Here is a 24,800-nt window from a genome sequence, read left to right on the forward strand (position 1 = left end):
GTCTGTCCATAGCTTAACTATAACACCCCACCTCCCCACCATATTCTGATTGACGCCTTTCTATAACTGTCTGCTAAGTTCTTCTATGTCGACCTCATTGTAATACCAACTGTATCTTCTACCCTGGAATGGCGATGCCATAACAGGTCTTTGTAAGCCACATTGAGTCTGCAAATAGGTGGGGAAATGTGGGATACAAGTGCAATAAATAAATAAATAATTAAATTACCCTCAAGGATTCTCTCCACATGTAAGGAGGTGGCCATTGTTAAGTCATTTCCTGATAATGCAACTTCTCTGATTGGTTCCTTGAAACTATTTAAACCTGAGAGTTCCCATTCTGCTTTACCGTTTCATAGGTCTCTTGTGAGAGTTCTTGAGTGTCTTACCATTTCTGTTACTGCTTACCATTGGCTTATGGCCACACCACCCTCAGTTTCTCTGATCTTAGAAATAAGCATGATCAGGCCTGGCTGTTACCTTGAGAAGGAACCACATTCCTGATGTTGGTCCTGTACTTCTCTAGCCTCTTACTAGCTGCCAACCAGTGGCTAACACTAGTCCAGGCGAACGCCTTTCGACTCATGCGTTAAATCCTTGCAATCCTCAGGGGCTCAACCCAAAGGGAAAGGAGCTTGTTATAGGTGAACATATACAATGTAGACCAAGGTCTCCTGGTGTTGCCCACTGAGGTGTCATATGGTTGTGACTTCTTCCTATTTACCTTGCTGTCTTTCAATCCTACCTCTGCATGTCTTTCTTTGGCTGAAAAAAAATGTATTGCCACCTTGTTTTACTGCCCTACCAGGTTTTTTTCCTCTACTTGCAACTTCAAGATCCTAACTACCTTTCCTCAATTTTTGGATTTTCTTCCTTGCCGTTCATTTTCTGCCATCTCCTGCTCATCTGAAATACTAATTTTATACCTTCATTTTTCAGCCACCTCATTTAAAAACTACAATAGTCTCTTTAACCTCTTAAGTTTTATTTTCTTGTCTGCCATGAAGAGCTGTCCCCTTATTATAGGTCTTTTTTTTACTTTTAGCTCAGTTTTGCTACTGGAAAGATATTTCCCTGCTTTCAATGTCTCCTCTTAAAGCATTCTCCCATTTTAATGACACTGGACATCTGAAGTAAGTGGGTGCAGAGTAGGGAACTGTGTCTGGAGGAAGAGAGTTTGGGGTGGGGGTGGGGAGGACAGTGTCTGGATTGGGTATGAAGATGAAAAAGCCTCCAGAGGCAGAGAAAGAGACAAAGGGGAAAAAACATCTGAAGGGTGGAGGTGGGGGGAGCCAGTATGTTTGCCTTTCTATATTAATTTAAAGGCAGGAAAGGAGGCTGTGATGTAATTGTGGACATGATGTTCAGTGGCAGGTCTTGATTTCTCAACCAGGAGCCCACCTAATTCTATTTACATCACATAAGACCTGCCCCAGGATCACTAATGCTTGTGAGGCCATTACAGAGGGCCTGTACTACTTGGATAGTGGTGCCTCATCGCTAAGGTCAAGAAATGATTCCATCTTGCCATTTCCCGGTGTAATAGTAGATCATAGCTCATTAAGTAAAATAGGCAGTTTCTAAAGACACGCACTCATCCAGGAGCTAATTTTAAGTTACCAACAATAATACGCATGCCTACTTCAACATCTCCTGGATCTCTGAACCCAACGATTTACTTAGTGTGCAACCAAAGAAACAGCCCCATTCACTACAGCCTCTAGAGAGATGAAGTAACTGTAATGAGTCTTACTTTATACACGGTCTTGGTTCATTCCTTAAAACATAACTGTGCTGATTAAGAGTTAAGAAGGAATGTGTCATTGGAACAGAGCTCTTTATTGCTAGAGACTATTCAAGAAAATAACTACTTGTAGCTGTAGACAACATTAATCCTGGTGACCTTGTTAAAATGTTTTAAGTTGAGAAGAATCCTTAATTCTGGCAAAAACTAGGATACAGCAACAGGATTGGTAGCTTTATAACCACCAGCTCTGATCTCCACTGACTTAATTTGCTCTATTTGTCTACTGCCACATCTCTGTGTGGTCGAGATCTTTGGGACTACATAGCATTGTCTACACTGCAATCTCATCATCGAGGCTATCTCCTAATAATTGCTTCTGTAAAACATTCATCAGACGTATAGGTTCCTCCTGGGCCCAGGAGTCCTGTTCCTCGCTTTCATCTGTGTTTGACTCGTACTCCAAGGCGATTCCTGATTCCCGAAACTTGAAGAGCTCCAAGCTACCCAGGAGCTTCTCTGAGGAGGGCTGATCACCGGGCAGGAAGTGGAAGTATTCAAATTTAACTAAGAAGTTGGTCCTACCTAGAGGGCTGCAGAGATCATGGGCAAGATCAGTGCCATCATTAAGATGAGGCAGATGAAGGTCCTCAGGTCTCGGGGTGGTGGGGTCACACAGGATGGGAGGTATACTGGAGCGGAAGGTGATTTCCAGCAAGCTGTCCTGTGAGCCTGCTGAAAAAGAGAAAAGGAGAAGAATTAGGAGAGAGATGATTGTCTTTCATGGCACTACACCAATCTTTAACCTCCAAAAACTAGAAATCATGAAGCCTCCTACATGACGGGGCTCAGGCACTCAATGAGAAAAGATGAGTGACAGCTGCCTTAGGGGCTGTTTAGGAGGAGAATTGAAGAGTTCAATTCTCCTCCTAAACAGTCCCATTGGAAACTCTACTGCATGCACAATGAGCAGAAGGGCTTGGAAAACTTGAGATAGCTGCACAGGGAAAGAAGGGCAAGACCAAAAGGAGAGCTGTAAATCTTTCTCTCCCCAGTGATGCTAGAACCCTCAGTCAAACATTCTATAAAGTAAACATATAAGCACTTAGTCTTACTGGCATCTACTTGCCTTGCAGCAGGTGTAACTGTATGCAGAAAAGTATTTTATAAAGGCACATAAGTTGCATGTTACTTATAAGTGCAACATATATGACTATGTGCCTTGCTGTAAACTTACCACTGGAAGGCGTAATCAGAAACAAACCAAGACAAAAGCCAGTGCTTTTATAGAAGTGGACAAACATACTCATCTACACATGTTGAAAAAGAAGGCAAGCAGCAGGACTTTTTTTGAGGGGGTACTCAGTACCGGCACCTTTTCCATTGTCTGCTAAAATTGACCTGTGGTCCCCAAGTTCTAATAAAAGAGCTCAGGCCCTACACATCAATTCTGCCTTGTCATAGATTCTGTGACTGGTTGCAGGGAGCCTGGCTATTGTGAGGTAAGTCCCTCAGTGATCACCCCACCCCTGAAGGGTGGCCTGGCATTTGAGTACCGGCACCTTTTTCGCTAGAAAAAAGCAGTATACAATGGAGAGGGTCAGAGTACGCAACATGAACAGTCCAAAAAAGAAGCATAAAGGGCTTTCAAGAGTGGTATAAGTGTGCTTTATTGATAACCCGAAATGGACCGTATTTCGTCGTAAGGAATGCCTGTCTCAGGGGTCAACTCAGTCAGTGGGCACTAATTACACAAGCTGTTGCTCAAAGCAACATGGTAACAGTCCACTCCGAGGATGAAAAATCAAAATCTCTGTGCGGAACAAACTTGCCATGTAAATGCACAAAAAAAAAAAAGAGGCAAGCCAACAGGGTAATTTATAAATTTCTTCCTTGTAATATTTATATAAATCTGGGAGATTAATTTCGGTGTGTTAATAATGTGCCATTTGAAAGTACCAAGTGTGGAGCCAATATTTAAACACTACAGTTGGTGAGGTTTTTTTAATTGGCTATGGGACTTAAATTAAAAATGCGCATTTAGTGCCGCTCTGTGGATAATTTAAAGAAATGCTCATGTCCCACTCTCATATGGCCCTGGCAGTTTCCCACTCCACCCCAGCACTATTTGGATAGTGCTTAGGCAGTCTGTAATGATTTGCCATGGCAGATAGTGCCACTGGAATTTAACGATAGGGTTGATCAGCGACACTTATCGTCATAAGTGGTTCTGCCATTCACATAGGTCTTAATATTAGAAAGCACTACATCTAATGCATGAAATACATTCATTTCTTCAGAACATCTTTCATATGACCAAGTCTTGATAATGCTAATATTTGCTGTAGCACACAAAATGTCACTTTCTAGAGACCTCTGTATGACTATAAATGAGGCAGTAGTATATATGTAAATATCCTTCATGCACATTCATTAGCGATGTCTCAAACTCCTGACCCATTGGCGACCCTCAAGCATATCCCATCATTGCCCGCAGGCAAAATCAAGGCTCTTTACCAAACTAGGGTACCATGGTTACAAGTTCCTAACCACCTAGGAATTCCCCAGATTATCACTAACAGGTTGAAAGAGACAGCGCCATCCTGAGGGCTGTGCCAGAGGTGCAGCCACATAGAGCACAAGAGAGACAGGGGGTGTAAATATTGCTCTCCATCCTCAGTTTGTTCTTCTGTGGCTGCAGTGCAGTGGGCGGGGCAGGACATCTAGGGGCATGTCGCACAAGGCGTCATTCCAGCTTGTGACGCTACCGAAAAGAGAATCAGCACCAGAGTGCCATGAAGATGCTGCATGAGCTTGGGGGACGATCTATTATAGTTGGGCTGTCTGCGTTCACCCGGTCCTCAGAACAGTGAAATCCAGAAGCAGGCAGGCTTGAATGCGGAAGAGGAAAAACCAACTCAGAAGAGATACCCTTGCTGTGGATCTGAATTCTGGACTCCCTGTAATCCAAAACATGGGGCACTATATCAAAATTGCCAGAAGAGACTAGGATTCCACAAGCACTAGTGGATTCTGACAGTCCACATCCATTGCAAGCGAGGATGCCAACTTATGTGTCTCACTTTTGAATAGAGGCTATTGGAGGAGGGAAAAAGTGATCCCGTACTGAGAGGGAAATTAGTGAGGAATTTTAATAAATTATCTCCATCTTGAAGGGTCAGACTCATTTGTGCAGTGGACTGTAAACCAAGCGACACAGGTTCAAATCCCACTGTAACTCATTTTTTATTCTGGGGCTCCCTCCAGGAACAGAAAAACACTTACTATGCAGTAGGCATTTTAAATAAGTGAAAAATCAATTCACCAAAACCTGCTCCACACTACTCAGGATTTTGTAGACCTCAAATATTTTGCTCTTCTGCAAGCATGTTGCACTATCTATAGGGTAAGTCTCGGTAGAAGGATATGGAATTCCTCTTAATCTTTCAATCATTAAGAACTATAAGCCTTTGATCATCTACTGATCAAACACATCTCGTTTGGAATATAAACCTCTAAGAAGAATCCAAATAAAAAACAATAAGTACCTAAATAATCTTGTGGACTACAACCGAATGTTGTATAATCTCTTTGTATTGCACTGGAAGCCAGTGCAACTGCTTACTGCCTAGAATCAATTCTGCAGCCGTGGTCTGGATCGGTTGTAGCCTAGCTAACAAATTCTTGAGGGAAATCTGTAACTCATGCATTATATAAAAAATGGAGATCAATGGGTTAACAAGGAGCTTTTGGGGTGCAGGGATGCAGTTGTGTAAGAATTTCCCACATAACTGATGGTGACCACCATCTTAAAGGTTCAACTGATTCAATGGTATGTGAGAAGAAGTGGCTGCATAATTGGGAAAGTCTTCAGGAACTCTGCCCTTCCAGCCCACCAAAAACCTTTTTATTGAGTTTATACATTATTTCTGTGGATTCTGGGGTTGGCAAATCAAACCCACTGCACTGGCCAAGATCCAGTCTACATAAGCCAAAGCCAGAATAGAAGTCCACTTTCTATTCAAAATATAGAGATGAGCAAGGATTCAGCAAAGTATTGACTTGTTTAGGTGAAACATCACTTGGAATTAACCTCACATCGGGATGAAGTGCTGTCTCGTGACAAGAAGCTTACTGACAACCTTGGGCAGATGTGAAGTAAAACAGAAAATCTGTGAGTGTCATCCCCCAAGATAAAATGAGAAAACAAAGGGCCTTATCTGGGTAGCAGTATTTGTTCTTCAGATAACTGCCACCAGCCAGAGCCATCCCTTGATGTTCAGGAGCGCTATCCCAAAATACTGATGAAAATCATTACAGACCAACCTGGTGCTATCTGGAAAGAGCCAGGGTGGTACGGGCAGAGACGGAAGTTATCCCGTTAGAAGCAATATTCAGTCAGATAAGCAGACAACTATCTTAATAAAGTTATGACAGCAAAAGAGCTGTCCTCATTTTATAGTGTTAGCTATACGGATCGTGGGTTCAATATTTTTAAAGTTAGTATGTCTGTTAGTCTTGTTTTGTTTAACATTGTACTGATATTGCTATTGTGAATATTAATTTGTTCTCCACCTAGAATCATGCAGATACTGCAGAATAAAAATTTTGTAAATAAGTAAATATTGCCAATATCCTGATTGTTTTTTTTTTTAATGCAGCGCTGAGTCTCCTGTCCTGTTAAACCCTGCTGAGCTGGCCATCTGGCAATATTCAGTGGCATTTAACTTGGCAGGGAGCCTTTGACCACTTAGGCACAGTCTGGTAGTGCAAGGACAGTATGGGGGCAGAGCCCGCACTTAAACGGTTAGTGGTAATATTCAGTACACTAACCTGTTGAGTAAGCACATAAAGTTAGGACAGCAAAACAGCGCCTCAAAGCTAACCAGACCCCAGTCTGAATATTGACCCATGCTCGGTTAACTTCCGGGTGACCACACTTACCCAAATATTCAATGCTGGAGCCCAGATATGCTTGGCATTAAATATGCAGGCTTAATTCAACTCGCGGCTATTAGCAGCTTAAAAACCATTGGTGTAGCAGACATAGTTGGCGGGATAATGAGTTTCTCCATTAACAAAGGTCATTTTTTTGTGTACTCATCATTGCCACTTATATGTTGGCATATCTTCTATTTCACTATCCTGAGAGTAGGTAGGTTACTTACTGGTACTCTGTCCAGATACCTTCAACTCCAGCTCCTGCACCTGTTTTACCAGTAGCGATATGTGCTGGAGCAAGTCTTTGTTCTGTAAAAGGAGCTGGTGCACACGAGCCTGCGCCTCAAGACGAGCTGCTGCCTCTGCTGCCAGCTGGTCCTTCAGCAGATGAACCTGTAAAAGAAAGGCAAAATAGTCTGAATGCTATTTCCTGTGCAGTCAGGGCCAGATTTATGCTTACTGTGGCCCCCCTCGATTAAGTATGGATTAAATTTTAGGTTTAAATAGTTTCATTTAGTGAAGCAGGAGCATTGCTACAAAGGGGGGGGCACCTCGGGGTCTAGGGCCCCCCTTGAATCTTGGCTCAGATCCCCCCAAAGTCGGATGTACAGGCTTTCTGTGTCTCTGGCATGGCCCGGTATCTCTCTTTCCCTCCCCTCCATTCCCAGTCCAGTATCTCTTTTCCTTCTCTTCCCTTCTCTCCACCCCTTTGTGGTCTGACATCTCTTTCCCTTTTGTTCCCCCCTCCCCAACTTGCTGCAGTCTCCCGACCTTCCAGCACCATCACAAATTAAGGCAGCCTTGTTGTATGTTGGCCCTGGAAGTCTTCCCTATGCACAACTTCCTGTTCTGCATAGGTGGGACGATGCAGAGGGAAAGTTTCCGGGGCCAACAGATGATGAGGCTGCTTTGATCTGCAATGCTGCTGAAGATCAGAAGACTGTAGGAAGAGAAGGCAAAGACGCCAGACCATGGGTGGGTGGAGAGCAGGGAAATAGATACCAGGCTTCATGGGGGAGAGGAGGTCTGGGGGGAGGGGGGAGACAGAAAGAGATATGATACACCCACAGAGGGGGAGGTGCAAGGTGGGGGAGAGAGAGGTGGATAATGCACCCGCAGTAGGGGGGGGGGAAGAGAAGAAAAAAATGCCAGATTGGGGGGAGTGAGGTTGGGACGAGATAGCTCAAATGAGGGGCTAGTGAAAGATGCTGGGCTCACAGAGGAAGAGAGAGAAGATGATCCCGGGGGGGTGGGGGGGGGGTGCTACACACCAGAGAGTACGTTTTTCTAGTGGGGAATGTGTGTGGGGTCAGAGGTACCTGGAGGAGGGGTTGGGTAGGTATGTGGGGTGCCACTACACACAAAGGTTCAATTTTTTTTAGACAGGTTATCGAACTGGGGGGTGGGGGTGGGGGTGGAGGAAGGCCTGCCTGGGGCCAATGTATATGCTGGCGGTTTAGCACTAGTTTGTTTTTTAAATGTCACTCTTCCTATCAGTGCCTGAGTCAATCATCATTCTGGCACTGACAAGAAGGGTGACATTTTGCAGTGATCTGCCGATCACTGCTACTATTTTAACACAGCGGTAATTTGCATTCTTACTGATTATAGCATGCTGTGGTAGTGTTGCTGCAATAATTTAATTTTGCAGTACAACTGTGACTCAACCAAGAGGCTTGCTGTATCTGCCTCAGAAATGTAAAAAATTGACTGCAAATAAAGGCCACCCCTAATTCTATAAGTGGTATGCACAGTTGCATGTGAAAACGTATGTACTTCACAGAATGCATTACCTATGTGTGTAACTTAATCATTTGACTGGACCTAAGATGGCTCTTAAGTACCACTAATTGTCAATAATCCCATAGCGTGGAACTGCAACAGGAGCATACGGGGGGGGGGGGGGGGGGGGGGGGGGGGGAGGGTATGGCCAGGACAGGGGCATGCTCGCTATTTTTGTGTGCATTTTACAGACTACTGACAACTGCCGCATTCAGGGACAAGCAGTTACGTCTGCCATAGAGCAGGCTTAAGTGGTCACGCTTACATGTTTATTTTTATTTAAAAGTTTATATACCGCTTACCTTTTGTAAGGACTAAGTAGCTTACAATACAAATTTACATCATTAAAACCAGAAAACTGAAAAGAACTCCATGAAGTCACAGGAAAGAGCAACGGCATACACTCCAGAATTAAACAATACATACATATCACAAACAATTTCCCCAGGATTGTTTATTACATCTCCTTATCCAGTTGACTGTACCCCAAAAGCTTGTTGGAAAAAATGTGTTTTTAGTTGAATCTTGAATTTCATAAAGTTTAGTTCTGCCCAAAATTCTTTTGGCAGGTCATTCCAGAGTTATAGCGCCAGCCAGAAAAATGCCCTCTCCGCAGCTGTGCCCCCCAGTAAGTTCTAGAAAAGTGTGGTACTACTAATCTATGGTCCTCCAACGATCTAAGGCATCTCGCTGGAGTACAAAGAATAGTCAAGCAGTTTAAATACAGTCGCTGTTTTTCCTTCAGGGATCTGTGTATTAAAGGACTTTAAATTTTACTCTGTAGCTCACCGATACCTAATATATAATGGAGAAAGATGGTCAAATTTCACAGCCAATCCTAACACTCTAATTGTCGTATTCTGAAGTGTTTGTAGGAGCTTCAGCAGCGACCTGATAAGGCTTTTTTTGAGGGGGTACTGAGTACCAGAACCTTTTCCATTGCCTGCTAAAATTGACCCATGGTCACCAAGTTTTAATGAAAGAGCTGAGGCTCAACACACAAATTCTGCCTTGTCATAGACTCTGTGACTGGTTGCAGGGGGCTTGGCTATTGTGGGGTGGGTCCCTCAGTGATCACCCCACCCCTGAAGGGTGGCTTGGTATTTGAGCACCTTTTTCACTAGAAAAAAAAACCACACTGGTACCGGATTAACCTGCATAAACAAAATTCACATAGTCCAATCTAGAAATAAGAAGAGCGTGCAAGTAAGGTATGTAGCGTAGGTTAATTAAAAAAAAAAAAAAAAAGCTAATATATCACAACCGTCTCAAAACAAAAAAAAAACAACTACTTTTTTAATCCGCAAGATTCATCTTTCCCAATAAGCTAGTATTCTATAATGGCTCTGCTGTGAAATTTGGCCATTACAGAGTACTGGCTTAGTGCTCACTTTTTGGGCTCCAAAACTGACACCCTATGCATAACTGCCTCCTCCCCACCACCAATGGTTTAACTAGTTTGCCTTCCATAACATCTACTATTTCTTCCTTTCCTTAAAAGATCCTATGTGCTTGTCCTATACTTTCTTGAATTCAGATACAATCTTCATCTTCACCACCTTTACCGGGAGACTATTCCATGCATCGACCACCCTTTCCATGAAGAAGTATTTCCTAAGATTACTCCCGAGTCTATGCCCCCTCATTCCAGAGTTTCCTTTCATTTAAAAGCGATTCGCCTCCTGTGCATTTATGCCATAGAGATGTCTCTATCATATCTCCTCTCTCCCACCTTTATTCCAAAGCATACATACTGAGATATTTACATCTGCTCTATATCTTTATGTCGGAGACCACTGAACATTTTAGTAGCTGCCTTCTGAACTTACTCCATTCTGTTTATATCTTTTTGAAGGTGCGCACATTACTCAAAATGAGGTCTCACCAGAGACTTAAACAGAGGCATCAGCACCTCTTTTTTTCCTACTGCCCATTCCTCTCACTATGCACCCAAGCTTGGAATGGATATATACAGTTCTGTCTGCTTACATGTCTCCTTCAAAACACTGTGCATATCTTGTACAAGAAGCTAGAAGACCAAATCATTTGTATTCAGAGGTCAACTTCTCATCAACCTACAAGAAGCGAGCCAAGCAGCTCTATGGCTGTTACCTAGCAATTCTGCAGATGATACGAGTCACGGCCATGTATTAATGTCAAGGCCATGCACCTCACCTGTGCAGCAGAAACTTGGGTCTGCTGTTGCTGCTGCTGTAGCTGCTGCTGGAGAAGTTGAACTTGGTGATGCAAGGACAGAGGAGTCCCTTGGGGCAGCTGACTGGAGGAAGGCAGAAGCATCTTGGGTGAAGCTTTCAGAATGTTTTCTTGATGAAGTAGACTCTGAAAATAAGAGGTGGAAAGGAGTATGAGACAGAACAGCAGAAAGCAACAAGAAAAACTTTCAAATGTGGCAGAGCAGCTTAGTTGGATCAAGGAACCGGATCTCTTATTCTGGATGTTCTCTTGAATGGAACAACACTGGCTTGACCTGTTTCAACATTCAGTGATGGGAAGGGTTTTGTTCTGTTTTAATTGGAATTTATTAGCCATTCCTTTCAGGGTTTATTAAGGCATAGGAAAAATAGGCACATACCCAGTCAGAGCCCAAATGATTAGAAGAGGCCGTCTTAGATATGCTAATTTGGTGGCTGCTAAGGCAAATTTTTGACCTTGGGCAAGTCACTTAAACCTCCACTGCCTGAGGTACAAACTTGAATTGTAAGTCCTTTGGTGCCAGGAAAATACCTACTGTCCCTAAATGTAACCACTTTGAGTACTACTGAAAAAAGGTGTGAACTAAACCCTAAATCACTTCTCTTACCCAAGTCATTTGCTAGCAGAAAGAAGAGTTTGTGTGTGTTGGGGGAGGGGGGAAACCAGAACCACCTGAACCACTGCTGCCTGTTCTTCCCATCCCCTATACATTGTCCTCCAGTCACAGGAAGAGTCAGTGAGCAACACTTGTTACTTCTGCTTCTTCCTCTGCTGGTTTTTCTCTGTAGTCAGAATTGCATTGGCCACTGTTGGAAGCAGAATGCTGGGCTTGATGGACCTTTGGTCTGTCCCAGTGTGGCAATACATAGCTGTAATTTGAGTTCCTCTTTCCCACATGCATCACTTTGCACTTGCTCACATTAACCAAACAACTTACTGATTATATAAACAAATTCACAATACTACATGAATCACAATCAGGATTCCGCCCCCTCCATAGCACTGAAACAGTACTAATTACCCTCCTAGCCAAATTCAAGCAGGAAATAGCAACAGGTAAAAGCATATTTTGCCTCCAATTCGACATGTCTAGCGCGTTCGACATGGTAAACCATAAAATACTACTAAGACTCCTAGATTACTTCGGGATTGGCGGACACATACTTAATTGGATCAAGGGTTTCCTAACTACTAGAACATATCAAGTGAAATCAAGCTCAAACATATCATTACCATGGAAAGCAGAATGCGGAGTACCTCAAGGATCACCACTATCGCTGATCCTTTTCAACCTAATGATGACCCCACTAGCCCCTATCCAACCAAGGCCTTAACCCTTTCATCTATGCAGACGATGTTACAATATACATTCCTTACAAACATGATCTGACAGAAATCACCAATGAAATCAAGCTCAGCTTGAATATCATGAACTCATTGACAAATACATTTCAGCTAAAACTCAACATACAAAAAACACATCGTCTCATCCTCTCATCCCAATACAATACGAACAAATCCACAAATATAAACACCCCAGACCATACCCTCTCTATCTCAGACAGCCTGAAAATTCTCGGCATTACAATCGACCGTAACCTCACACTAGAGAACCAAGTGAAATCTACAACAAAGAAAATGTTCCACTCAATGTGGAAACTCAAACGCGTGAAACCATTCTTCCCAAGGGAAACATTTCACAACTGATACAATCAATGGTACTAAGCCATGTAGACTACTGCAATGGAATTTATGCAGGAAGCAAGGAACAAATTATAAAGAAACTTCAGACTGCTCAAAACATGGCAGCCAGGCTTATATTTGGAAAAACGCGATTCGAAAGCGCCAAACCCCTCCGTGAAAAACTGCACTGGCTTCCAATCAAAGAACATATTGCTTTCAAAATCTGCACCCTGGTTCATAAAACCATCTATGGCGAAGCCCCGGGATATGACAGACCTCATAGACCTACCAACCAGAAACACAACAGGATCAACACAAGCATACCTAAATCTCCACTATCCAAGCTGCAAAGGACTCAAATACAAATCAACTTATGCATCCAGCTTTTCTTACATAAGCACACAACTATGGAACGCATTACCAAAAGCTGTGAAAACAACATATGATCACCTAAACTTCTGGAAATCATTAAAAACCAACCTGTTCAAAAAGGCATACCCCACCGACCCAACTTAAATACCTGTACCTTGCCAACACAACAAAACCAAAGCTCGTAATGGACATATAAGAACTTTTCCTTTCTACGATTCTCTTCCTCTCTACGATTCCCTAATCTGTCTGTTACACATGAACCTTATTCTACCACAACATTACTGTATTTGTTCACACCGGAATTGGCGAACACTTTTACAGTACTATGTAAGCCACATTGAGCCTGCAAATAACAGATGGGAAAATGTGGGATACAAATGTAACAAATAAAAATAAATAAATCAGGCAGGGCCCCATATGTGGGAGTAAAATGTATTTATATTACAATGGAGGGCCCAATGCTCATTAATCCTGCCCTGCTTTGTTCCTATTTCTGTCCCTTTCTTCATTAAATGATGCTTTGTCAGAAAAGACAACGGTGGCCCAACTCAAAGCTGGAGATTTACCACCGCAATTTTTTTCTCACGGGCCCCAGGAATGTCTAAAATTAGTTCTTGCAGATATACATTCCAAAAACTGACATATTCCCTTTGTTGTCCGGCCATTTTATTTTTCTTAATGTGTTGGTCCCAGTCTCTGGTTTCTGCTTTCCTCTTTCTTCTCTTAACCGTCTTGCCAGAGTCTCCTCATCATAGTAACATAGTAGATGGTGGCATATAAAGATCTGTATGGTCTGCCTATCTAGTCTGCCCAACAAGATAAACTCATAGCATAAGGTATGGTGTGATATTAAATTCGTATACTTGATCTTGATTTGCCTTTGACATTTTCAGGGCAGACTGTACATTTCCTTTAATACCAGTAGCTACAAAATGGCCAAGTCCTTTGTTATAGTAAGCAGGATGAAATCATTGTAAGCAGCTGTGATATAATAAACAGTTCTCTTGCTGCGACTCAGAGGCCTCAAAGCCTGGCTGCGGATGGAGAAACAGAGCACAATCAGCAGCCAGATAGCATGTAGGTGAATGAGACCAAGTCGGATTAGGAACATAAGACTGCCATCAGATGATGTACACTGACCCAAAAGAGGTGAAAAGGATGAGGCACATTTTGCACTGGCCTTAAAGCTTTTGTGGCTAATTAGTGGGGATGGAGAGGGCACGAGAAAGGAGTGTAGACCTAGGGTAGGGAGAAAAGCAGTCTGAGAATAAGGGAAGGATGCAAGGGGAAAGTAGGATAAAGTTATGGACATTCAGGAGCAAGGTGGTAGCAGTCAGATGAGAGAGCAGGTAAACTGAGGCAGATGGCGATAGTTGGCCATTACTGGCAGGTTGAGGCAAAAGCAAGGCCCCTTGTTTTGCAAGATTCCAGAACAATGACTCAGGCAAGAAAACTGTTCTGCTTCTCTGAAATGAGGCCTGGGTATAAATCTCACTTTCCTCAAATGTGAAAATAAGTAACTTGGACTCCTAAGGATACATTTTCAGTAAGACAGCTAACAAAGACTGTGCCTACTTTTCAGCCCACTTCAACCACAAAGTATGTGGAAAGTTTATTTGACAATAGGGGTGTTGGGCAGCTAAAAAGAAAAGTGAATCTCCTAAGTAACCTCAAATAAGCATGTTGAGTGCATGTGTACTTGAAATGGCTGAAAATTCACCTAGATGTATTCAGTAAATTTCCCCATGTAACCCACATTTACCCTCGAGTGGATCCCACCTCAGCCTTCGAACATTTATCCTTAAGGGTGTCCTTACCTTACCTCTTATAGGAACAGAACAGACTTGAAGACCTACAAAGCAGCTGTTTTTGAATCCAACTTACTACCTGGATATGTTCTCCATGAAAATTAGCTCCAAGTCTACACTTAGACGCCACTCATGTGTGTAAATGTCCAGAATACCAGCAATTTTGCAGATAAGTTTGCATTTACACACTAAACATTTTTCTTTAGTGGTTCAATTTTACATATTAGCACAGCTAGACTACTGTAATTCATTATATGCTGGTGTTTTCAATAAACAACTTAACAGGTTGCAGCTTTTACAGAATACTACTGTTAAGGTGATCTATTCTCGTAGTAAGTTTGATAGGGTTATCCCATTGTTATCAGATCTACATTGGTTGCAGGTAAATTCCAGAGTTATTTTTAAAGTATCCTGCTTTGTTTTTAAGTCATTACATGGTTTGACATGTCATTTTATATGACTTCTCCATCGTTCCTCCACCCAATTAACTTTGAAATGAAAATACAGCAAATCCTCTTCTATTTCCTCCAGTTCGTCATCTCATCTCTAGGAAAACAAAATCAGGAAAGATCTTACCCCCTTATCACACAGCTAATTATTGGAGAACTCTTCCTATTGAGCTAAGATTGAATCATTCCTATATGTCTTTTCATAGGAGCCTTATTTCCCAAATATATATCTGAGTGAGGAGTGACTACATAATTGGTTAGATAACAGTTGATACTGGATTATAACTACTTTAATTTTGCCTGTGATTGTAATTGCTAAATGTATTCCATTGTAAACTACTTTGGACCCTGTGGGAATTTAGCAGTATAGAAGAATCTAATTAGATTTGGCAACTTGTAGAGAACAAGAGGTATGCAGGAAGCATTATGCAAGGTGGCAGTCATTATTTGACCCTCTACTTCGCACTGACTAAACAGGTGGACCTCTGGAATAATGAGAAGGACTAATGGAAAGAAAATATCAAGTAAGACCTAATTTTTCTTTCCATTGCATAGCTTCTCAATATTCCAGAACCTGTGGGATGTTTAAAAGCAATCCCTAGAGTGGGTGGGATTCTGGCACCATCGCCAGAGAACCAAAGCCCCAAAACTAGTTTTTGAGCGTGCCACAACATCCACCCTGCAGTGCTTGGCAAATGTATGCAGTGTTGACCACGTCGCTCCCTTGCAAATATCCACCAGAGACAGTAAGGTAGTCTCTGCCCAGGATATCGTTGTATGCCTCTTAGAATGAGCCCGCAAGGTCTGAGGATCCTGCTTCCCCACAAGCAAATAAGCTGACATGATAGTCTCCTTTAGCCATCTAGAAATTGAGGGCTTGGAAGACATGAGGCCAAGCCTTTGCTTACCAAAAATCACAGTCTGTCCGATTTGCGAAACTCATTTGTGACTTCCAGATATCTGAGGACTCTACGTACATCAAGAAGCTTACAGGAAGAATACTTAGCATCTTTGTCCTCTCTGTGAAAGGATGGAAGCTCCTCAGATTGGTCGAGATGAAATGCTGATATCACTTTTGGAAGAAAATGTGCACAGGGAGTACTTGCCTCCGAAAAGCAGAGAAAGGGATCCCAACAAGAGAGAGCCTGAAGCTCCAAAACCCTACATGACAACGCAGCCACCACCAAGAACACTGTCTTTAGCATAAAGATCTTTCAAAGAGGCCTTCCAGGGTGGTTCAAAAGGAGGCGTCTGAAAAGCCTATAGGATTAAATTAAGGTTCCACTCTGGACACTGCATATGAAAGGGAGGCCACAAGCAGCCCGCTACCCACAAGAAATGAACAATATCCAGGTGAGCCGCAAGAGTTGCCCCTGAAACAGGCCAAAGTTGTAAACTGAACTCAACATCAATCCTTTCTGAAGACCTGCCTGGAGAAACGCTAGGATGTGCGCGATCTGCGGGAGAAGGTCCGCACTCAGAGCAAGAGGCCTTGAATGTCCTCCACACCCTCGTATACACCATGGATGTAGATCATTTCTGACCCTTAAGCAAGGTAGCAATGACCAAGTCTGAATAACCTTTTCATCTCAATCAAGCCCGTTCAATGGCCAAGCCATAAGACCAAAGGGGCACAGATCCTCCATGAGCACTGGAACTTGCTTCAGTAGGCTGTGTACTTGCGGAAGATGGAGAGGATCCCCTATCCAGCAGTTGAATCAGGTCCGTATACCATGGCCTCCATGGCCAATTCGGGGCTAAGAGAATTATTTGACCCCAGTGGAATGTGATCCTTTTCAACAGATGGCCTGCCATGGGCCAAGGAGGAAAGTCATACAAGTAGACATGTCTCTGGCCAGGGCTGCAGTAGGGCATCAATCCCCATCCAGCCCAGCTCTTTTCAATGGCTAAAGAACCTGAGCACTCTGGCATTCCTTTTCATCACCATCAAGTCCAGAGGTGGAGAACGGCATTGGTCTACTATCAACTGAAAACCCTGGCTAGATAGTTCCCATTCTCCTGGGTCCAAGGAGTGCCTGCTGAGAAAGTTCACCACCACATTCAAGGACCCAGCAATGTGAGCTGCTAACAAGCAGAGATGATTTTTCTCCGTCCAACTCATGAGGAAGGCTGCCACTGCCGCCATTGGACAGCTGTGAGTCCCACCTTGCTTGTTGATATAAGCCACTGCCATCACATTGTCACAGAAAACTGTGACTGGGGTCCCTGCCAGAAAGGGAGTGAAGTCGTGTAAGACATTCCACATTGCCCTAAGTTCCAAGCGATTTAACGACCATCGAGATTCCTGTTCCATCCAAGTGCCCTGTGCCAGATGGAACTTGTAATGAGCTCCAATAAGAATCAGGACTGATACTCCACAGTAAACATTTTTTCTTCTTTTTTAAAGTTCTGCTGGAAAAGGAGAGCTCCACAGAAAACAGGGGAGAGGTGAAGCGAGGGAATAAGTAAATTCACCGGGCACCTGAGACAGGGATCTGAAGAACTGCAGATATGACTGCAGACTCAAGGCAACCACAAAGCTCAACTGGGGACCAGTCGACCAACTGAACCAGGAGCAAATCACTCAGAACCAGAGGCTGAAAAGTGTGTCCATCCACCTGCTGGAGGAAAAGAACTGAAAACCGAGCTGAGATACATCTCTCTTGGCATCCAGTCCAGCTCCTTAGTGTTTTTTATCTCCACCTGATGGTTGATGGAGTCAACTATCCCACAGGTTATGGAATAGTGGGAAGCTACGTAATAGAAATACATTAAGCATACACTCAATTTTAGGGCATGCTAAAGAACCAAAGGAGCACTAATGAATGCACATCCCTGCAAATCAATATCAATGAACATGAAAAATAAAACAATATAATGAAAAATATAATACATTCAATTCTATAAAATACAGTCTGTTCCCATAAGATAACATTCCTCACCTCCAAACTCTTTCTCTCACATAGGGTTTGGAGTTAGAAATCTATTGACTAACCCAGTGTTCTTCATTCCTTCAACCTTAAGCATATGTACTGGGGAAACAGTCAGGGGGCCAGGCTCCTTCATCTCTTCCTCAGACTTGCTGCTGGCATATCTCCATAACAATTACTCTGTTTAATATCTGAACCACACAGCTCTCGGTGAGTTTAAGCTATATGCTGCTCAAAATCCCAATCTAGTCTCACAAGACTGAGAAAGCACCATGCAGCCCAAGCTTACTGCAATCTCTGTGGTGCTGGAAGACAACAGAATAGCTGTTCAAAAGGTAGCACTAAAAAGTATAGGAGGTGATTAAAAAAAAAAACTTAAGGGATGGGGGAAGAGCAAGCTTGAAGGGTATAGGGGTGGAGACAGGATTGTAGGGGTTGACGGGGTATCTGCTGCTTTGTCCAGTGACGGTCTTGGCTCTTACACTCAACTGTTTTTCACAAACAGCCCCTGCTTGAAAAATAGCAAAGATCTCTAAACTAACTCATCCAGATCTACTAAGTTCATCATCCAGGAAGAGTAAGTGCAGAGCTGCCATATGAATATAATATTTAGAATGGCCTGTGCTGTGCTCAGTGAATTAAACACATCTTGTAGTGACAACAGTTACAGTGAAACACAAATGTATGCATGTTCCAGTTCCATGAAATGATGTAATTTATTATGGAAAATCTTCTATCATCCTTTTCAGACCTAGTCTTACAAACTGAGTGGCAGCTAGGATATATCTTTGCATTGAGAATGCTAGTAACTGGACAGTGGTCACTAACCCCCTCCCACCCTCAAAAAACATCTTTAAAATATTTTTTTGCCAGCCTCAGATGTCATACTCGGCTCCATCACAGCAGCATGCAGGTCCCTGGAGCAGTTTTAGTGGGTGCAGTGCACTTCAGGCAGACGGACCCAGGCCCATGCCCCCCCTACCTGTTACACTTGTGGTGGTAAATGTGAGCCCTTCAAAACCCACAAGAAACCCACTGTACCCACATGCAGGTGCCCCCCTTCACCCCTCTGGGCTATGGTAGTGGTGTACAGTTGTAGGGAGTGGGGTTTGGGGGGGCTCAGCAGACAAGGTAAGGGAGCTATGTTCCTGGGAGCATTTTATGAAGTCCACTGCAGTGCCCCCTAGGGTGCCCGGTTGGTGTCCTGGCATGTCAGGGGGACCAGTGCACTACAAATGCTGGTTCCTCCCACGACCAAAGGGCTTGCAGTTGGTCGTTTCTGAGATGGGCGTCCTTGGTTTCCATTATCGCCGAAAATCAGAAACGACCAAGTCTAAGGACAACCATCTCTAAGGACGACCTAAATTTCAAGATTTGGGCGTCCCCGACTGTATTATCGAAATGAAAGATGGACGTCCATCTTGTTTCAATAATACGGGTTTCCCGTCCCTCCATTGGGACGTTTTGCGAGGACGTCCTCAACAAAACTTGGGCATCCCATTCGATTATGTCCCTCTATGCCTCACCTACTTTTCAAAGTGTAACTGGTGAGTGAGAGGTTGTGGAATACCTTTTTGTCCTTCAGAACTTCTGACTTTGTTCTAACTGCATCCAGGTCAGTGACCCCGCGGCTGAACTCCACATCCTTGCTGCCAGGCGAAGGACTCTCCACTGCATCAATATCTGTTTCCTGTGTGGCAGTTCTCTCTGTGGTCAGCTGGCGGACCGCTGGAAGCAACACAACAGAGGGAAGATCATGGTAACATAGTAAATGACAGCAGATCAGCATCAGATGTCTTCCTTTGGTTCTTTACCATTGAGCATATGAAAATATCAATTCCTATACTACTAGTTCCCAGTGCCCCTTATTTTTTACCCAATTTCTGAATCCAGTTTCTACCACTGCCCTCGATGGAGGCAATTCTATAGGTGTACCAATGCCAAGAGCTGGGCACCAATTCTATAATGCCATCTGTGCACCAAGATGCCGTTATAGAACACAAGCATAAGTAGGCATAGGTGCACATGAGTTTAGGCGGAACCATTCAAGTTTTTATTGAAATTTGATAAACTGCCTGTGAAGAAACAGTGTGTTTAAGCCTGTAAAATGTATTGGATACTAAATATATCTGAAGTATATTTCTCCTGTTTGGCCAGCAGATGGTGCATGTTTATGATTAAAGCTGTTACAGAGAACTAAGGGGCCCTTTTACAAAGGCGTGCTGAAAAATGGCCTGCAGTAGTGTAAACGCACGTTTTGGGCACATGCAGAATCATTTTTCAGCGCACCTGTAAACAATGCCTTTTTTACATTTTTGCCGAAAATGGATGTGCGGCAAAATGAAAATTGACACATGTCTATTTTGGGTCAGAGACCTTATCGCCAGTCACTGACCTTGTGGTAAAGTCTCATGCGGTAACCAGGCGGTAATGACCTATGCGCGTCAAATGCCACTTGGCGCGCGTCCAATACGAGCGTCCGAAAATAAAAATTATTTTTCGGACGTGCACAAAATACTAAATTACTGCAAGAGCCATGCGGAAGCTGGGCAGTAACTCCATTTTGGCGTGCGTTGGGTGTGCATAGACGCTTACGCAGCTTAGTAAAAGGGCCCCTGACTTCTCTTTCTTTTATTTGGCACACAGATAATAGGAAGTGCCTTGCAGTGATGTAACCAGTTTTTATTTGAAACTTGACTGTTCTGGGTTCTGGTTTGAAATTACCCAGCAGTTGTTGCTGGCTGTTGCTTCAGTTTCAGACCGGGAGACGGAGAGAGAGATCTCTTTCGCTGAAGCTCTGAGAACAGATATTATGTCCTGATCTCCCCAGGTACTTTCTAGGAAGTATGCAAGTGATTAGTTAGTGTTATGATTGATCCTTATTTCAGTTACCTGTTATTGTTTGCAAATTGCACTATTTTGCTCCACTGTTCAATATTTTTAAAGAGAATAAACATAATTTTTTTGTTTGTCTAGACTGATAATGAATCCTGGTGATTTGTGTGTTGGGTCTGCAAGTGCTTTGGGAGTGTGGCTCTAATAACCTAGAAATCACTGGGGATAATTGGAGAGCAGAAGACCCATCTAGAGGCGGTTGTGACCCAATCAGTTGGAGGAGGGTGCTAGTGTGGAGCACAAGTGGCAGGCGCTGGTGGACCTGAGCTGTGCTGTACATAGACCCTCTAAGTGGCTGCAGGGTAACCATAGACAGGTAGTTATGCGTTTTGTGACACCGCCCATCAATATATTTCTTCTGGGCCCTTTACAATAATCAAAAAAACAGCAAAATGTCAAGTTCAGAAAACAAAGTTAGAAATTTAGAACTGATGCAAGCACCAGCCCAGCCACCACTGGATACGAAGGCTAGAGCTACGCTGGGTAGGCTTCCTGGAAAAAAAGAGTTTTCAACGTGGATTTAAACCGCACTAGGGAATCCTCAAGTCTTAGGTTGAAGGAACATAGGGCCCATGTCACTAAAAATGCATGAGCGAAAACAGTTCTGATGGATAATACGAAGGAAAAGAACTATAAGGTTGTTAGTATGTGATGAGCAAAGGGTCCTGGCAGGGGTGTATGGAGCAAGTAAACATGAAAGATAGAGGGGAGCGCCAGAGTGAAAGACCTTCAGGCTTATTTTCGAAAGAGAAGGGCGCCCATCTTTCGACACAAATCGGAAGATGGGCGTCCTTCTCACAGAGTCGCCCAAATCGGCATTATCGAAAGCCGATTTTGGGCGTCCTCAACTGCTTTCCGTTGTGGGGCCGACCAAAGTTCACTGTGGCGTCGGAGGCAGACTGGGGCGTGCCTAACACATGGGCATCCTCGACCGATAATGGAAAAAAGAAGGGTGTCCCTGATGAACACTTGGATGACTTTACCTGGTCCTTTTTTTCTTATGACCAAGCCACAAAAATGTGCCCTAAATGACCAGATAACCATCAGAGGGAATCGGGGATGACCTCCCCTTACTCCCCCAGTGGTCACCAACCCCCTCCCACCCTAAAAAAAATTTTTTCCAGCCTCTATGCCGGCCTCAAATATCATACCCAGTTCCATGACAGCAGTATGCAGGTCCCTGGAGCAGTTTTAGTGGGTGCAGTGCACTTCAGGCAGGCGGACCCAGGCCCATCCCCCCCTACCTGTTACACTTGTGGTGGTAAATATGAGCCCTTCAAAACCCACCAGAAACCCACTGTACCCACATGCAGGTGCCCCCTTCATCCCTTTGGGCTATGGTAGTGGTGTACAGTTGTGGGGAATGGGTTTTTTTTTTGGGGGGGGGGGTTGCGGGGCTCAGCACATAAGGTAAGGGAGCTATGCACCTGGGAGCAATTTCTGAAGTCCACTGCAGTGCCCCCTAGGGTGCCCGGTTGGTGTCTTGGCATGTCAGGAGGACCAGTGCATTACCAATGCTGGCTCCTCCCACGACCAAAGGGCTTGGATTTGGTCGTTTCTGAGATGGGCGTCCTCGGTTTCCATTATCGCCGAAAATCGGGGACGACCATCTCTAAGGTCGACCTAAATTTTGCGATTTGGGCATCCCCGACCGTATTATCAAAACAAAAGATGGACGCCCATCTTGTTTTGATAATACGGGTTTCCCCACCCCTTCGCCGGGACGTCCTGTGAGGACATCCTCAGGAAAACTTGGGTGCCCCTTTTGATTATGCCCCTCCTTGTGTACCAGAGTCAGAGTGAGTTTCTTGAAAACTATCCGGCTGGAGATGGGTAACCAGTGTTTGTCTTTAAGGAGTGGTGTGACACTGTCGAATCGTTTAGAGCACATAATGAGTTTAACTGCAGAATTTTGAACTCGTTGTAATCGATGAATATCATGTTTGTGGGAACCATAAAGAGTAACAATACTCTAGCTGAGTTGTCACAAAGGAATGAGTCAGGATATGGTAAAATTATGTATCATACCTGATAATTTTCTTTCCATTAATCATAGCTGATCAATCCATAGACTGGTGGGTTGTGTCCATCTACCAGCAGGTGGAGATAGAGAGCAATCCTTTTGCCTCCCTATATGTGGTCATGTGCTGCCGGAAACTCCTCAGTATGTCGATATCAAAGCTCCATCCGCAGGACTCAGCACTTAGAGAATTACACCCACAAAGGGACACTCTGCCCAGCTCACCACCGCCGAAACGGGGGAGGGGAATCAACCCAGCTCATTCCCACACAAGTGGGGGAGGGGAATCCGTCCAGCTCATCCCCGCGGAGCGGGGGAGGGACACCACACCTGCCAATGCGGGGGGATCTGACTTATTCTGCAACCGCAACCGCGGGAGGAGCTGACTGACCCTAACACCACCGAAGCGGGAGGGGTACAAAGCTGCCCTACAGCCGCACGAAGCGGGAGGGAGCGCCGGCAGAATTTAGGTCTCAATCCAGGAGGGGAGAGGAATGCAGCAGCTCACTGTAACACAAAATCGTCTCAACTCTTGAAGAATCCAATTGAAAAAACTTGAACACGAAGTCCTCCTGAACAGGAACTGAAGACTAAACTTGAACCTGAAATGCAACCAGAATATAAATATAAACAGATATCTGGGAGGGGCTATAGATTGATCAGCTATGATTAATGGAAAGAAAATTATCAGGTATGATACATAATTTTACCTTCCATATCATCATGCTGATCAATCCATAGACTGGTGGGATGTACCGAAGCAGTACTCACCCAGGGTGGGACACAGAAATCCCTGACTGCAACACTGAAGCTCCAAACCGGGCCTCCGCTCGAGCAGCCACAGTCAAGCGGTAATGTCTGGAGAAGGTATGAGCCGATGCCCAAGTTGCCGCCCTACAAATCTCTTCCAAGGAGACGGACCCGGCCTCTGCCATCGAGGCCGCCTGTGCTCTAGTGGAGTGAGCCTTCAGCTGGATAGGCGGCACCTTCCGTGCGGCCACATAAGCCGCTGCAATGGGTTCCTTGACCCATCGTGCCACTGTAGGCTTGGCAGCCTGCAGACCCTTACGAGGACCTGCGAACAGCACAAACAGATGATCCGACTTCCGGAATCATTGGTCACTTCCAAGTATCTGATGAAGACTCGTCTCACATCTAGATATTTGAGAGCAGAGTACTCCTCTGGGTAGTCCTCCCTACAAAGGGAGGGTAGACAGAGCTGCTGATTCACATGGAAGCGAGGACCAATCTTGGGCAGGAAGGAAGGCACTGTGCGAATAGACACTCCTGCCTCAGTGAACTGCAGAAAGGGCTCTGACATGATAGCGCCTGGAGCTCAGAAACTCTTCTGGCTGAAGTGATAGCCACCAAAAGACTGCTTTCAACGTCAATTCTTTCAGAGATGCCCTCGACAAGGGTTCACAAGGCGGCTTCTGCAAGGCTCTTAGCACCAGATTGAGATTCCACGCAGGTACCACTGCGTGCAGAGGAGGGTGCAGGTGAATAACTCTCTTGAGAAAGCGCACCACATCTGGCTGCAATGCCAGGGAAACACCCTTCAGGTGACCCCTGAAGTAAACAAGAGCCGCTACCTGGACCTTAAGAGAACTGAGCGACAGGCCTTTTTCCAGACCTTCTTGCAGGAACGCCAACACTGATGAAATTGGAGCAGTGAAGGGAGAAAGTGAGCCTGCCTCACACCACGATGCAAAGGTACGCCAAACCCTGGCGTAAGCAGTAGAAGTAGAGCGCTTCCTCGCTCTCAGCATAGTGGTGATGACTTTGTCTGAGAAGCTCTGCTTGCTCCGACGCTGCCGCTCAATAGCCAGGCCGCAAGACCAAAGGGGGAGGGATCCTCCATCACCACGGGACCCTGATGCAACAGGCCCCGCTCCGCTGGCATCTGCAGAGGTCCGTCCACTGAGAACCTGATCAAGTCCGCATACCAGGGACGTCTGGGCC

At 44.4% G+C, this 24,800-nt stretch overlaps 1 protein-coding gene across 1 annotated transcript in view; it reads right to left on the reverse strand.

The window, feature by feature from the left end:
• Positions 1-1,922: 1,922 nt before the first annotated feature.
• The window catches only part of NOS1AP (nitric oxide synthase 1 adaptor protein), a 167,815-nt gene continuing 144,937 nt past the window's right edge, over positions 1,923-24,800 (reverse strand). The window contains exons 7-10 of the mRNA XM_030207193.1: positions 19,494-19,651; positions 10,643-10,807; positions 6,913-7,078; positions 1,923-2,479 (exon numbers count right to left, since the gene is read on the reverse strand). Of these exons, the coding sequence (XP_030063053.1) occupies positions 2,079-2,479; positions 6,913-7,078; positions 10,643-10,807; positions 19,494-19,651 (890 nt within the window). The 3' untranslated portion in view covers positions 1,923-2,078. The remainder of the gene's footprint in view (positions 2,480-6,912; positions 7,079-10,642; positions 10,808-19,493; positions 19,652-24,800) is intronic.

This window comes from Microcaecilia unicolor, chromosome 6, assembly GCF_901765095.1.
Source record: "Microcaecilia unicolor chromosome 6, aMicUni1.1, whole genome shotgun sequence".
Lineage (NCBI taxonomy): Eukaryota > Metazoa > Chordata > Amphibia > Gymnophiona > Siphonopidae > Microcaecilia > Microcaecilia unicolor.